General features: G+C 58.5%; 2 protein-coding genes and 1 pseudogene across 2 annotated transcripts in view; all 3 read left to right on the forward strand.

Moving 5' to 3' along the window:
* The first annotated feature begins 806 nt into the window (after positions 1–806).
* Positions 807–11985, forward strand: CUNH22orf46 (chromosome unknown C22orf46 homolog). The gene is made up of 4 exons (XM_055143624.1): positions 807–953; positions 3887–7069; positions 7200–7371; positions 11891–11985. The coding sequence occupies exons 1-4, from the start codon at positions 807–809 to the stop codon at positions 11983–11985; spliced, it is 3597 nt and encodes a 1198-aa protein (XP_054999599.1).
* Positions 11207–11383, forward strand: LOC129406149 (small nucleolar RNA U3; annotated as a pseudogene).
* Positions 11986–12000: 15 nt separating the features above from the next.
* The window catches only part of MEI1 (meiotic double-stranded break formation protein 1), a 61095-nt gene continuing 60944 nt past the window's right edge, over positions 12001–12151 (forward strand). The window contains exon 1 of the mRNA XM_004610726.2: positions 12001–12141. Coding sequence (XP_004610783.1) covers positions 12001–12141 — 141 coding nt within the window. The remainder of the gene's footprint in view (positions 12142–12151) is intronic.

Genomic DNA, 12151 nt, shown 5'->3' on the forward strand with positions numbered 1-12151 from the left:
TAGTTCATGCTTTTGTGTTGTTTGGGGGGCCGTACCCAGCTGGGTTGAGGACTCACTCTTGGCTCTGTGCTCAGGGGTTATTCCCGGTGGGGCTCAAAGGACTAGAAGCAGAGCTGGGGATCAAGCCACCTTCCTTCCTCTACTGTCTCTCCGGCCCTGTCCGATGCTTTGAAGATGACCTTGGGCGTAAGACCGATTTTAGGGTTGTATTTATTCTTCCACCGAAACTGAGCCTGAGATGGGAAAAGTAAATGTCCCAGGAGAAAATCAGGATACTGTGAACAATGAGAAAGGCATGCTGGGTAGGGGAATGAGGAAACCCAAGTTTTGAATGCGTGTCCACTAAACGCTGATGTCAGATGTGGCTCGGGCGGGCACAGGCTTGCATGGGTTTGATGGGTAGCGCATGCCACATCCCTCCACTGTTCCTGGGTGTGGCTGCCACCACCAACACCGCCAAATGTCTGAAATGAGGTGGACACACGAATAACTGCACCAGACTATCTAACAGAAGGAAGAGATCAAACAACAAAGGTCGCATCATCCCCGCAGCCTGTATCTCCTCACTGCAGAGGACAGGCTGTGTCAGACAAACCCTGCTTCCGTTCCCTCCCTGGGCAGCCCCCCGCCACCGGGCCAACTGCCCTTGGGGGTGCTCTGAATCAGAGGCCCGGCAGCAGGCTCCTTTGTGAGGTGTCCAGTGATGGGGGGTGACTGGGGGGTCATCCTGCTCCCCGCTGGCTGGCTCAGCCATACAGGTGCAGCCCTCCAACCCCTTAGTACCATCTGCTGACCTAAGGTTTGCCATGTTGCTGTCACTGCTGGGCATCTGTGCACTGGTGGGCCCCTTCCAGGGGCCCGAGTGGGAGCCCGTGAGGGTCCTGCTCACCGACCAGGACCGCAGCTGCCGGCACCCGCAGTGCTGCGGGAACCTGCTGGTCTCCTGCCTCTTCGTAATCTGGCAGGTTCAGCACTGTTGGCGCTGGCTCACCAGGGGGCGCTCCAGCAGGAAGGAAGCCAGCAAGGTGAGCGGCTCGGACACTTGTTTCTTTTTTCTTTTTGGGTCACACCTGGCGATGCTCAGAGGTCACTCCTGGCTCTGCACTCAGGAGTAACTTCTGGCAGTGTTTGGGGGACCCTATGGGACGCCGGGGATCGAACTTGGGTCAGCTACGTGCAAGGCAAACACCCTTCCCGCTGGACTGTCATTCCTCCAGTCCCACGACCATTTGCTTCAAGGTCTCGGTGACCGGAAATGAATTGCAGCAGCACAGCGGCCAGGACAAGCATCCTGGACTCCTGTCTCCCGCCCTCTGCACTCAGTCCACCCGAGAGTCCCCTGGCAAGCCTGGCAAACCTTCTCCAGCGCCCCCTCTCATTCCAGGGGAGACCTCTGCACCCTAGGAGCTGCCCTCTGTTTGGGTCCTGCCTGACCACGGCCTTTGCTTCCAGAGTTGACAGGACAGCTGCCCCCCCTCCCACCCTTCTTCCTTCCTCCTCTCCCTCCTTCTCTCTCCCTCCCCTTTTATCTCTCTCCTTGCTATTTATTTGGGGGTGGGGGATTTAGGGCTGCCCTCAGTGGTGCTCAGGAGTCACTCTTGGTAGTGTTCAGGGGGTCAAACTGGAGTTGGCCGTATGCAAGGAGATACCTGGCCCTGTGTGCCATCTCTCTGTCCTCATGCGGGTGTCTCCTGTCATAGACTGGCTCTGCATGTGTGGAAAAAAAATAAGCTTTTTATTTTTTCACTCACAAACCTGTTTGTGAGTCGGAGAGATGTGTGTATATGGAGCTGGGATGATAGCACAGCGGGCAGGAGCAAAGAAGAGATCAAACAACACAGGTCGCATCATCCCCACAGCCACGGGGGCTGTGCCTTGCATGTGGCCAACCTGGGTTTGATCCCCAGCACCCCATATAGTCCCCTGTGCCCATCAAGAGTGATCCCCGGGGGGGCTGGAGCGATAGCACAGCAGCACAGCGGGTAGGGCCGGGTTCGATCCCCGGCATCCCATATGGTCCCCCAAGCACCGCCAGGAGTAATTCCTGAGTGCAAAGCCAGGAGTAACCCCTGAGCATCGCTGGGTGTGATCCAAAAAGCAAAAAAAAAAAAAAAAGGTGATCCCCGGGGGCTGGATCGATCGCACAGTGGGTAGGGCATTTGCCTTGCATGCGGCCAACCAGGGTTAGATTCCCAGCATCCCATATGGTCCCCTGAGCACTGCCAGGAGTAATTCCTGAGTACAGAGCCCTGTGCATTGCCGGGTGTGACCAAAAAAGAAAAAAAAAAAAGACTGATCCCTGAACACAGAGCCAGGAGCAAGCCCCGAGGACCGCCAGTGTAGCCCAAAAAAACAGAAAAGAATAAAGGTGTGTATGTGTTGCCAAGGATTGAACCCAGGGCCTTACATGTGAAAGGCACATACCTTACCCCTGGGCTAGATCCCAGCCCCAAGAAAAACTTAACAGATCACAGCGAGCTGGAGAGACAACTCAACAAAAGGGGGTGCATGCTTCACATGGGGGGACCCGGGGCTCATGGTACCACCTGGTCCCATGAGCACCACCGGGAACGACCTCTGAGCCACCGAGTATGGCCCCCAAGCAAAATCAAGGCAAGAGGAACAAAGCCTTCTGCAAATCAAACTCCCACAATAGTCCTGACAGATGCTCTCCTGCTTAGGCCCAGAGGGAAGTCCAGGCCCCTGACCCGACTCCGAGGCCCCGGCTGACCGTCTCTGACCTCATCTCCCATCATCTTCCTCATCACTTGGTTCTGGCCACATGGTGGCCAGCCTGTCCCCCCGTCCTCTTTCCCAGGGGGGGTGACTGTGACCGTGGCTCCCTCCCCATGCCTTTGCTGCTTGCGGCGCCCCCACCCCTTTATTTGCGGTGGGTCCACCCACTAGTCTAGATCTCAGCACATTTGTGGTGTGGGGGCAGCCAGCTGTGGTGCTCACACCAGCAGCCACCACGCCCCAGAGACTGCACACTCTGGTGTGGAGCACGGAGCCCCAAGCAGTAGAGCCCCTGGGTGCAATCGGGCAGCAGATTAGCCCCCCAGCCCCTGCTCACTGCATCCCTGCGGTTCTTTCCTGCTAGTCTTCTAGATGTCATATTGTTCTATCCTCCAAGCCTCTGTCTTCAAATTTGCTTGCTTTTTTTTTTCCCTTTTTGGGTCACACCGGCAACGCACAGGGCCACTCCTGGCTCTGCACTCAGGAATTACTCAGGGGACCCTATGGGATACTGGGAATCGAACCCAGGTCGGCTGCGTGCAAGGCAAACGCCCTACCCGCGGTACTATCGCTCCAGCCCCCAAATTTGCTCTTTCTTCCCAGATTTTCTCCCTCACTTTATTCAGGTCTCCCATCAAATGTCACCTCCCCTAAGAAGTCCTCCAGTCCCCCCATTTCCACTCAGCTTTTATTTCCATCAGAATACTCTTCCATACCCCAAAATTCTGATATACACTTGATATTTTTTGTTTGCTTGGGGGCAGTTCTCAGGGGGTTATTCCTGGTTCTGCAGTCAGGAGTCATCCCTGGTGGTGCTCAGGGGATCCTATGGGCTGCCGGGGACCGAACCAGGGTCGGCTGCGTGCAAGGCAAACGCCCTCCCTGCTGTGCTACCTCCTGCCATCCTGGTGCATAGCTGATTGTTGAGTCTTGCGCGTGCGGACCATTGCTCCCAACGGGACCTTGTCTGATGTCTGTTGCCTTCGCCTCCACACCCAGAGCAGACGTGGAGGAAAGGCCACATTCCAGTCTCGATACACGCCCTCTGCTCTGAGCCCCAGCAGCCTCATCTGGCTGGCAGATGGGGGTGACACTTGGATGGGTGAGCATCCAAGGGTCCAGGCTTCCTATTCTCTGTTCTCCCCTACAGGGGTCACCACGGAAGTGGACAGTGGCCTCCAGGAGGCCGGACATGCATTCCAGACTCGCCCCCGCCATTCACTTCAGCCCTCGCAAGTTCCGGGAGCTCGAGGCGCACATCCAACAGTGGGCACAGAAGAAGCGAGGGAGACACCAGAAACAGCTCTGGGAGTCGTGGCCCCTGTACCTGCTCCCCTGGCCGTCCCCGTGCCGGGAGGCCCTCTCCTCCGCAGCCCCCCTGTGCTGCGGTACCCCCTTCCCCGGCACCAGCACACTCCCCCCGGACAGCGTGTGGGAATCGTGGCCGGTGTCCTGGGTTTTCAGTGATGACAAGATTTTCAAGTCCCTGTCCCCGGCGGCCGTGGAGATGTACGAGAGGATGGAGCATCTGCTGTTCGAAGCGCAGGAGGAGCTGGTGTCACTGGAACCCGTCGTCAACCTTCGGCCCGACCCCCCGTCCGTGTCTTTGGCCACTGCTCTCCCTCCGCCCCAGACACTGTGTATTTGCCCCCAAGAATTCCTGCTGGCTCCTCCCAGCCAGCCAGGGGCAGCGTCCAGCAGGGAGCGGGACCGGGCCGCTGGGAAGAGACGCCCGACAGTAGGCAGAGATGGTGGTCAGCGGGCCCAGGCTCGAGGGGCGGTGAAACAGGCCAAGAGCAGCCGGCAGGACGCGAGGGAGGCCCCGGCACCCGGAAGGCAACGCCTGATGGGCATTAGACGGGAGGACTGTGCGGACAGCCGCGGCCTGGGAGGGCGCAGCCAGACTCCGGGCCTCCCCCAGAAGCGGGTGGCAGCTGAGAACAGGGTCGCCACTGAAGAACTAGGGGACAGTAGTCGGAGGGAAAGCGGACATGAGATTCCTGGAGCACAGGAGGCTGGCGTCCAGGCGCCCAGAGGAGAGGACCAGGAGGCGGTCAGAGGGGAGACGGACTCAGAGACGCTAACGTCGGGACGGGCGGTGCTGCAGGACGAGAGTGGGGCTAACGGTGCTGCGGAGGCCCCGGTGGTGCAGGAGAACCGGAGAGCCACCGGAGGGGAGATCAGAGGAATGGCGGCGCAGGACCAGGCTGGAGGGGAGCCCCGAGGGGGCAGCCGAGCCCAGATTCCAGGTGATTCCGGTACAGAAACTCTGGCAGGAGAGGGGAGAAGCCAGGAGCAGGCTGGCAGAGAGAAAGCTTGGGAAACCCGGGTTTCTGCAGGGGAGGGCCTGGGAAAAATGAAACAGGATGACACAGAGACCCACGGCCCAGCAGAGAGAGCCGGGCAGAGACCAACATCCAGGGCAGAGGTCTGGGAGCAACTGAAAAGCGAACTTCAGACGTGGGGAGTCCAGCGTCGGAGGAGGCTGGAGGGTTCCAGGAAGACGAGACTCAGGGAGGTGAGAGAGGAGGACTGGGTGGTGATGCAGGCGCTGTGGCGGGCAGACGCGATGCCGGTGGTCAGCACCACGGCCGGGGAGCTGGGGCTGGCGGCAGGGGAGCACCGCAGCCCGACGGCAGTCCAACACAGAGCGGAGCTCCAGGCAGCAGAGAGGAGAGGCCAGAGCACCGCTGAGGGTGCACCTGCCGCGGGGACGGAGCCAGGGGCGCCGGGTTCATCCAGAGGCTCCGCAGGGAGGACAATCTGGGAGCAGCTGGACGTGGAGGCTCCTGGGGAGACAAGCCCGAGAGAGGCCGAGAGAGCAAACCGGGGAGAGACCCAGGCACCCGGGGATGAAGAGCAGGCTCCGACCGACAGCGGCCGTCCTGGAAAGACTCACTGGCCAGAGTGGGAGACGACGCAGGAGTGGAGTCGAGAGGAGGGTGGCACCCAGGCACCCAGGGCAGGGAACGGGGAAGAGTCACCCGACGAGGCCGCTGAAGAAACTCACTCATCAGGGGCGAGGGAGGCAGGCGGGAAGAGCACCGAGCTTCCAGCTCCAGAGAACCAGGTGGAGGATGGGGAGGAGGACAGAGAGGAAGAAGGAACCCCAAGCCCTGCAGGAGGTGAGAGCGGAACAGAGGCCCCAGAGCAGAGAAATGAGAGCAAAGCTGAGGGCAAGGGCGTTGTGGGGGAGACCCAGAGCCCCAAGAGTGGGGGTCCGGGACCGCTGGGAGGCGACTCTGCAGAGAGCCACCCGCCAGCGGGGCAGGACAGGGAGCGGGCAGGAGCAGGGAGCGAAGCGGAAGAGCAGAGGAGCAGCCAGCGTGCGGCTGGGACGGAGGCGGCTGGCGTCCGGGAGCGCCGGGCAGGGCTCCCGACACAGCTAAGAAGCGAAAGCGCCGGGGAGACGGGCTGGGCGGAATGGCCGGCCGCGGGCGAGATAGGAGGCGACAATGATGTCGGCATCGAAGGGGAGAGAAGCCCGGGAGGGCCCAGCGGCGACACTGAGACGCAGACTCAGGCTCCTGGGGGAGACTTCGGGGAAGAGTCAAGAAGCGAAACTGGTGGGGAGAGGCGGGTGCCGGGGCAAGGACCCCAGCGCAGGGCGGAGATCCTGGCGGCGGGAAGCCAGGAGGTCGCAGGAAGCCGAGAAGACAAGGCCCAGAGCGAAGCCGTGGATGCAGCTAGAAGCGGTCCCCACCTGGAGCCCTCTGCGGGTGAGGGCGCCCCGACCCCGGCTGGCTCCCGCGGTGCAGCCCCGGGGGAAGAAGAGGCAGAAGCGTCTGCCCGCTGCCCAGCGAGCGAGCCGCCCCCCCAGCCGGGGGAGCTGGTGGCCCGGGCGGAGGGGGCGCACTCGGCAAGCCGGCCCATGACCCCTGACGGGAGGCACGAGGAGACCGCGGCTCCGCTCAAAGCCAGGAGAAGGCCACGAAAGAACAAAGCCGCGGGTGGAGGCATTGCCCACCCAGGCCCGACGTCCCCGATGCACCCCGACCCACCAGCTCTGGCCACTCACTCAGGCCTGCCCTCCAGGCCGTGGTGCCGGGCCCCCAAAGCCTCCCTGGTTCTAGATGCTTCCACGCATCCCGGCACGGGCTGGCCCAAGCGGCTGGTCCTGAAGAGTAGCCAGCGGCTGCTCCTGGAGTCCGTCCTGCGCAGTAAGAGTACGCACCTGCACTGGGGCCTCCCGCAGCGCATCCTGGCGTCCCATCTGCTCTCCGCCTCAGGCCCCCGTCCCCCACCCCTGGCCCCGACGGCGCGCCCCGGATTCCACGGAGACTGCAAGCAGCCAGGCCCGCGGGAAAGACCCGGGGAGGCCCAGGACTCCAAGGTGGGCGCGGGGTTCCCAGAGAGGGCTCAGCCCTTGGAGAGGAAGAGCCAGCAACGTCCTCCCGAAGGCAGCCGGCTGGAAAGGCGTGGGCCGCCCCGGCGGGCATCTGAGGACCGTCCCTCCCGTCCAGAAAGGCCGAGAAGAGTCCGGCCAGCAGGGGGCCTCAGAGAACCACGGCAAGAGCAGGAAGCAGCTGGTTCTAGGGCCCAGCTCCCAGAGTCCAGGCCTGGCCCAGAAGCGGCCCCCGGGCCCTGCCTTGAGGAAGGCAGCAGCAGCAAAGGCAGCAGCAGCAACACGGGCCGGTCAGGAGCCTCCCCGGGGCCCCCCAGGGCGTCCAGCAGAGAGGGGGTCGCACGCTCCAGTTCAGGCCCGGGCCCCCAGGACGCCCCTGAGCCTCCCCGAAGCCAACGTCAACTGCCCACACTCCAGAGAAGAGGGAGTCTGAAGCCCGCGGAGAGCCGCCTGCGGGGGCCACAGCCTTCCTCCCGTGCCCCAGGCGCCGCCAGCTTTAAAGGGAGCTTGCAGGGCACCGCGGCCAGGCTGGGCACGGCCCTGTGGAACAGGATAACCTCCAGCCCGCGCCTGGCCCGGCGCCAGCAATGGGCCCCCACTCCGAGGCCAAGGCATCCTGACCCCTCGCTGCCCTCTCACCGGGGTCCCCCACATTCCGGAGAGGACGGCATCCGACTCCCCCTCCAGCGCCCAGACGGCCGAGACGCTGGGCTTGCTCCCCGCCACACAGATGCCCCCCACGGTCAGCGGGCTCCGAAGAAGCCCAGAGGGGCCCCTCCGGGTCTGGCGGCTTCCCCGAAGTCTGCTGTGATGAAGCATCTACGGTATTTTCTGTTGCAGCGAGGTTTAAGAAAGTAGGGAGACGTCCCCCGCGCCCTCAGCACCTCAGGGAGGCCTCGGAGTGGTCGCAAATAAAGTCAATTATTTGGCTTTGGAGGTTTCTGATTTCCGCAGCGCGTGTCCTCTGAGTGTGCCCTGTGTGGGGTCATTCGTGGCTTTGAAGACGTGGGAAAAGAAGCTCGGCTCAAGGGGCAGGGGAGCAAATGCCTGCCACCCCCAAACATCATCTTGGCAACAGGTTGATTTTATAGGAAAGCGTTCTGAAGCCTGTTTCCATGTGACCCTTTTCATGGGGGGGGGGGGCGGGGGGGCTCTCTAGGAACACCAATTGTGTTTCTATGGAGAAGGCAAAACTCAACAACAATTTTTTTTTTCCTTTTTGGGTCACACCCGGCGATGCGCAGAGGTTACTCCTGGCTCTGCACTCAGGAATTATTTCCTGGCGGTGCTCAGGGGACCATATGGGATGCTGGGAATCGAACCCGGGTTGGCCGAGTGCACGGCAAATGCCCTACCCGCTGTGCTATTGCTCCAGCCCCCACTCCCTCCGAGAAGGCAAAACTCAAATCTACGTTACTGAGCCTCCCCAGCTGACTGTCCCTTCCTCCTTCCCACCGTCCTTTACGTGAGGGATCTACAGTGGTTGCAGAAGCTTAGGGGGATGAGCCACTCAATCCTGTTGGGTCTCTCCCACGAATACAGGACATTTACATAATTGTAATATGTAAACCCTCCCCGGCCCCAAATAAATACCCCTATTAAAAACCCGTTTAATGGGGTTGGAAGGTGGGCACTCGACCGCTGTAAAACTGAGGTGCAGGCATGAAGGTTTGTGGGTCTGTAGCTGTACCTCACTAATAAAAAATAATTCACTAATAAAAAATTTTAAATAAGAAAAGAATATGTGGGTGGGGCTGAAGCAACAGCACAATGGGTAGGGTGTTTGCTTTGCACACGAATGACCCGGGTTCAATCCCCAGCATCCCATATGGTCCTCTGAGCACCGCCAGGAATAATTCCTGAGTGCAGAGCCAGGAGTAAGCCCTGTGCATTGCCAGGTGTGACCCAAAAAGCAAAAAAAAAAAAAAAAAAAGTGGGTGTTCAGCCAGTACCGACCATCCCAGTAAATCCTACACAGTCCCTTCAGTGACACTATTGTGAGATCAAACAATTATTAAAAATTAATTTTTATTGGGCTGGAGCAATAGCGCAGTGGGTAGGGCATTCGCCTTGCATGCAGCCAACCCGGGTTCGATTCCTTCGCCCCTCTCGGAGAGCATGGCAAGCTACCGAGAGTATCTCGCCCCCATGGCAGAGCCTGGCAAGCTCCCCGTGGCATATTCGATATACCAAAAACAGTAACAACAAGTCTCACAATGGAGACATTACTGGTGCCCGCTTGAGCAACTCGATGAGCAACAGGATGACAGTGATACAGTGATATAGTCATAAAAAAAAAAAACCCTAAAACGCATATGGGCTCTTTTTGGTTGTTGCTGTTTTGGGGCCACACCTGATGATGCTCAGGGATTACTCCTAGGTCACACCACTCAGGAAATACTCCTGGTGGTGCTCAAGGGACCATATGGGATGCCGGGGATTAAACCTGGGTTGGCTGCGAGCAATGCAAGTGCCCTACCAGGTGTGCCATCTCTCCGGGCCCTGGCCATGTAGTAACAGATGATATATGTGATACACGGGAACCCTCCTATTGCCCCTTGCTGGGCGGTATGTGGCTCCTCGGATCAGAGGAGGGTGAGTTCCCGGGACAGCAAGTAGTGCAGGTCCAGCTCTTTTTCTGAGAAAGAGAGTTTACAGACCTTTGTACGTGGCCATTGTAACAACAGATGTGGCAGGTGGGGGAGGCTAGGGAGATAGATCATGTGGTAGAGCACAATACCTGGCATGCACAAGACTCTGAATATGACCCTTGGCACCTCCTGCCCCACAAAGTGTCACTGCTTGGGACCTCAGCTCTGCTAGGAGCAACACTAATAAGAGTGTAAGGACAATAGAAGAAAAGGGAATGATAAAATGGCTCAAATAATGAGTGTGTGGGGGCTGGAGTGATAGCACAGCAGGTAGGGCATTTGCCTTGTATGCGGCCAACCCGGGTTTGATTCCCAGCATCCCATATAGTTTCCCAAGCACTGCCAGGAGTAATTCCTGAGTGTAGAGCCAGGAATGTGGATCCCCTGTGCATCGCTGGGTGTGACCCAAAAAAAAAAAAACCCAAAAACGAAACCAAAAAACAAACTGGAGCGTGTGCTGTGTATTTTAGAAGCCCAGGTTCAATCTGAGTACTGCAAAATCCTTCAGCCCCTGTGGGAGAAGTAACCCTCAACAAGAAAAATAAATATCAAAATTCTTTTTTGAGCAAATTTTACTGCCTCTAATGTATTTAAGCTGTATTGGATGTTTAACAATGATTTGCACAGTCCTGAAGCTTCTGTACTTAGCATTGGAATGAGAAGTTTTCCATATTCACATTTTTCTCCACCATTACTTCGTGGCTGTACTAAAACCCACTGTTTCCCACTATACTGCCAAGGGGTTCGGGTCATGGGGTGTGAATAATTCCATGTTAGACCTCAAAACTTGGGAGAATGCAGGAGAAACATGCTCTTCCTCACAGGGGGGTGGACTTCTTGTCTACTTTTAAATTAATTTTAGTGCTGGGAATAGAACCTAAGCCCATCACACTGTCGAGGCACACACCCCAGCACTGAACTACACCCCCAGTTTCTGTATTAAGTTGGCTTAATAGGGTTTATTCCAGGTAGTGCTGGGGCTGGGGGCCAGGCTTGATCCAGGACACCACTTGCAAAGCATGAACGCCAGCCCCGTATTAATTTTTTTCTTTTTTGCTTTTTTTGGTCACACCTGGCGATGCGCAGGGGTTACTCCTGGCTCTGCACTCAGGAATCACTCCTGGTGATGCTCAGGAGACAATATGGGATGCTGGGAATCAAACCTGGGTCGGCCGCGTGCAAGGCAAACGCCCTACCCGCTGTGCTATCGCTCCGGCCCCCCGTATTAATTTTTAAAGTAGTATGCAGAGTGTGTCCGTAACTCTTCCAAGGCTGCTTCTTCATACATGCTTTTCAGGGGCTGCAGCGATAGTATGGTGGTACAGCACTTGCCCTGCACACAGCCAGCTCATGTTTGATCCCTGGTATCCCACATGGTCCCCCAGTCCCACCAGGAGTGATCTCTGAGTGCAAAGCCAGGGGGGAAGCCCTGAGCATCACCAGCTGTGGCCCAGAAACAATCATAAATTAAAATAAACACATACCTTCAAGAATCGTTTGTTATCAGAGAAGTTTCGCGGATGATGTAGAGCACCAGAAACCACGAGGAGGAGCTCGAGCATCTTCTCCTGAGCCTGAAGCCAGCTCTGGGGGTCCTTTAGCGTGTTCTTCCCTTGGAAGAGGGAGACGGCGAGGATGCAGTCTGAGTGGTTTTGTAAAAGAATAAAAATTAATTTTAAAAAATGCTTTTGGTGTGAATCATATTAAATACTAAAGGCACGTGGGGCCGGAGTGATAGCACAGCGGGTAGGGCGTTTGCCTTGCATGCGGCAGACCCGGGTTTGATCCCGGGGTTCGATCCCCGGCATCCCATAGGGTCCCCAAAGCACCGCCAGGAGTGATTCCTGAGTGCAGAGCTAGGAGTAACCCCTGAGCATCGCTGGGTGTGACCCCAAAAAAAAAGCAAAAGCAAAAAAATAAATAAATACTAAAGGCACGAGTTGTACACGCATAGTAAAGCAGGTAAGGTACTTGCCCTGAACGGGGTTGATGCGGGTTCGATTCCTGACTGCCAGGAGTGATCCCTGAGCACCGCCAGGAGTGTCCCCCGGCTCCTCAGCACCGCCTATACTCATAAATACTTTTCAAGCCTTCACTTCACTTGTCACTGCGGCAAGGACAACCCCCCCCCCCACGACGTGGGAGCTTGTTCGCGCAGGCGCAGACCCACCCGCAGGTGCTCGCCGGGCCCCCAGTGCGCAGGCGCAGGCGCTGCGCGGGAACAGGCGGCGTGTGTGGCCCGAGTGCGAGTGACGAGTGACGACGAAGATGGCGCTGAGGGACGACGAGGCGGCGCCGCTCTTGGGCAAAGCCCATTTCCGACACGACCCGCGCTGGCTGCTGCCCGTGCCCCCGCGCCTGTGCCTGGCCTGCGTGCTGGAGCTGCTGCCCCGGGACGCGGGGGTGTCGGTGCGCCCCG

The sequence above is a fragment of the Sorex araneus genome, chromosome 6, assembly GCF_027595985.1.
Source record: "Sorex araneus isolate mSorAra2 chromosome 6, mSorAra2.pri, whole genome shotgun sequence".
NCBI lineage: Eukaryota > Metazoa > Chordata > Mammalia > Eulipotyphla > Soricidae > Sorex > Sorex araneus.

Excerpts from the sequence above, each read along its gene's own strand:
- CUNH22orf46 (XM_055143624.1), top strand. The coding sequence starts at position 807 with ATGTTGCTGTCACTGCTGGGCATCTGTGCACTGGTGGGCCCCTTCCAG. Across the intron at positions 954-3,886 it reads TGCTGGTCTCCTGCCTCTTC|GGGTCACCACGGAAGTGGAC; the intron begins GTAATCTGGCAG and ends TCTCCCCTACAG. Across the intron at positions 7,372-11,890 it reads AGCAGCAGCAACACGGGCCG|GCGCAGACCCACCCGCAGGT; the intron begins GTCAGGAGCCTC and ends TTGTTCGCGCAG.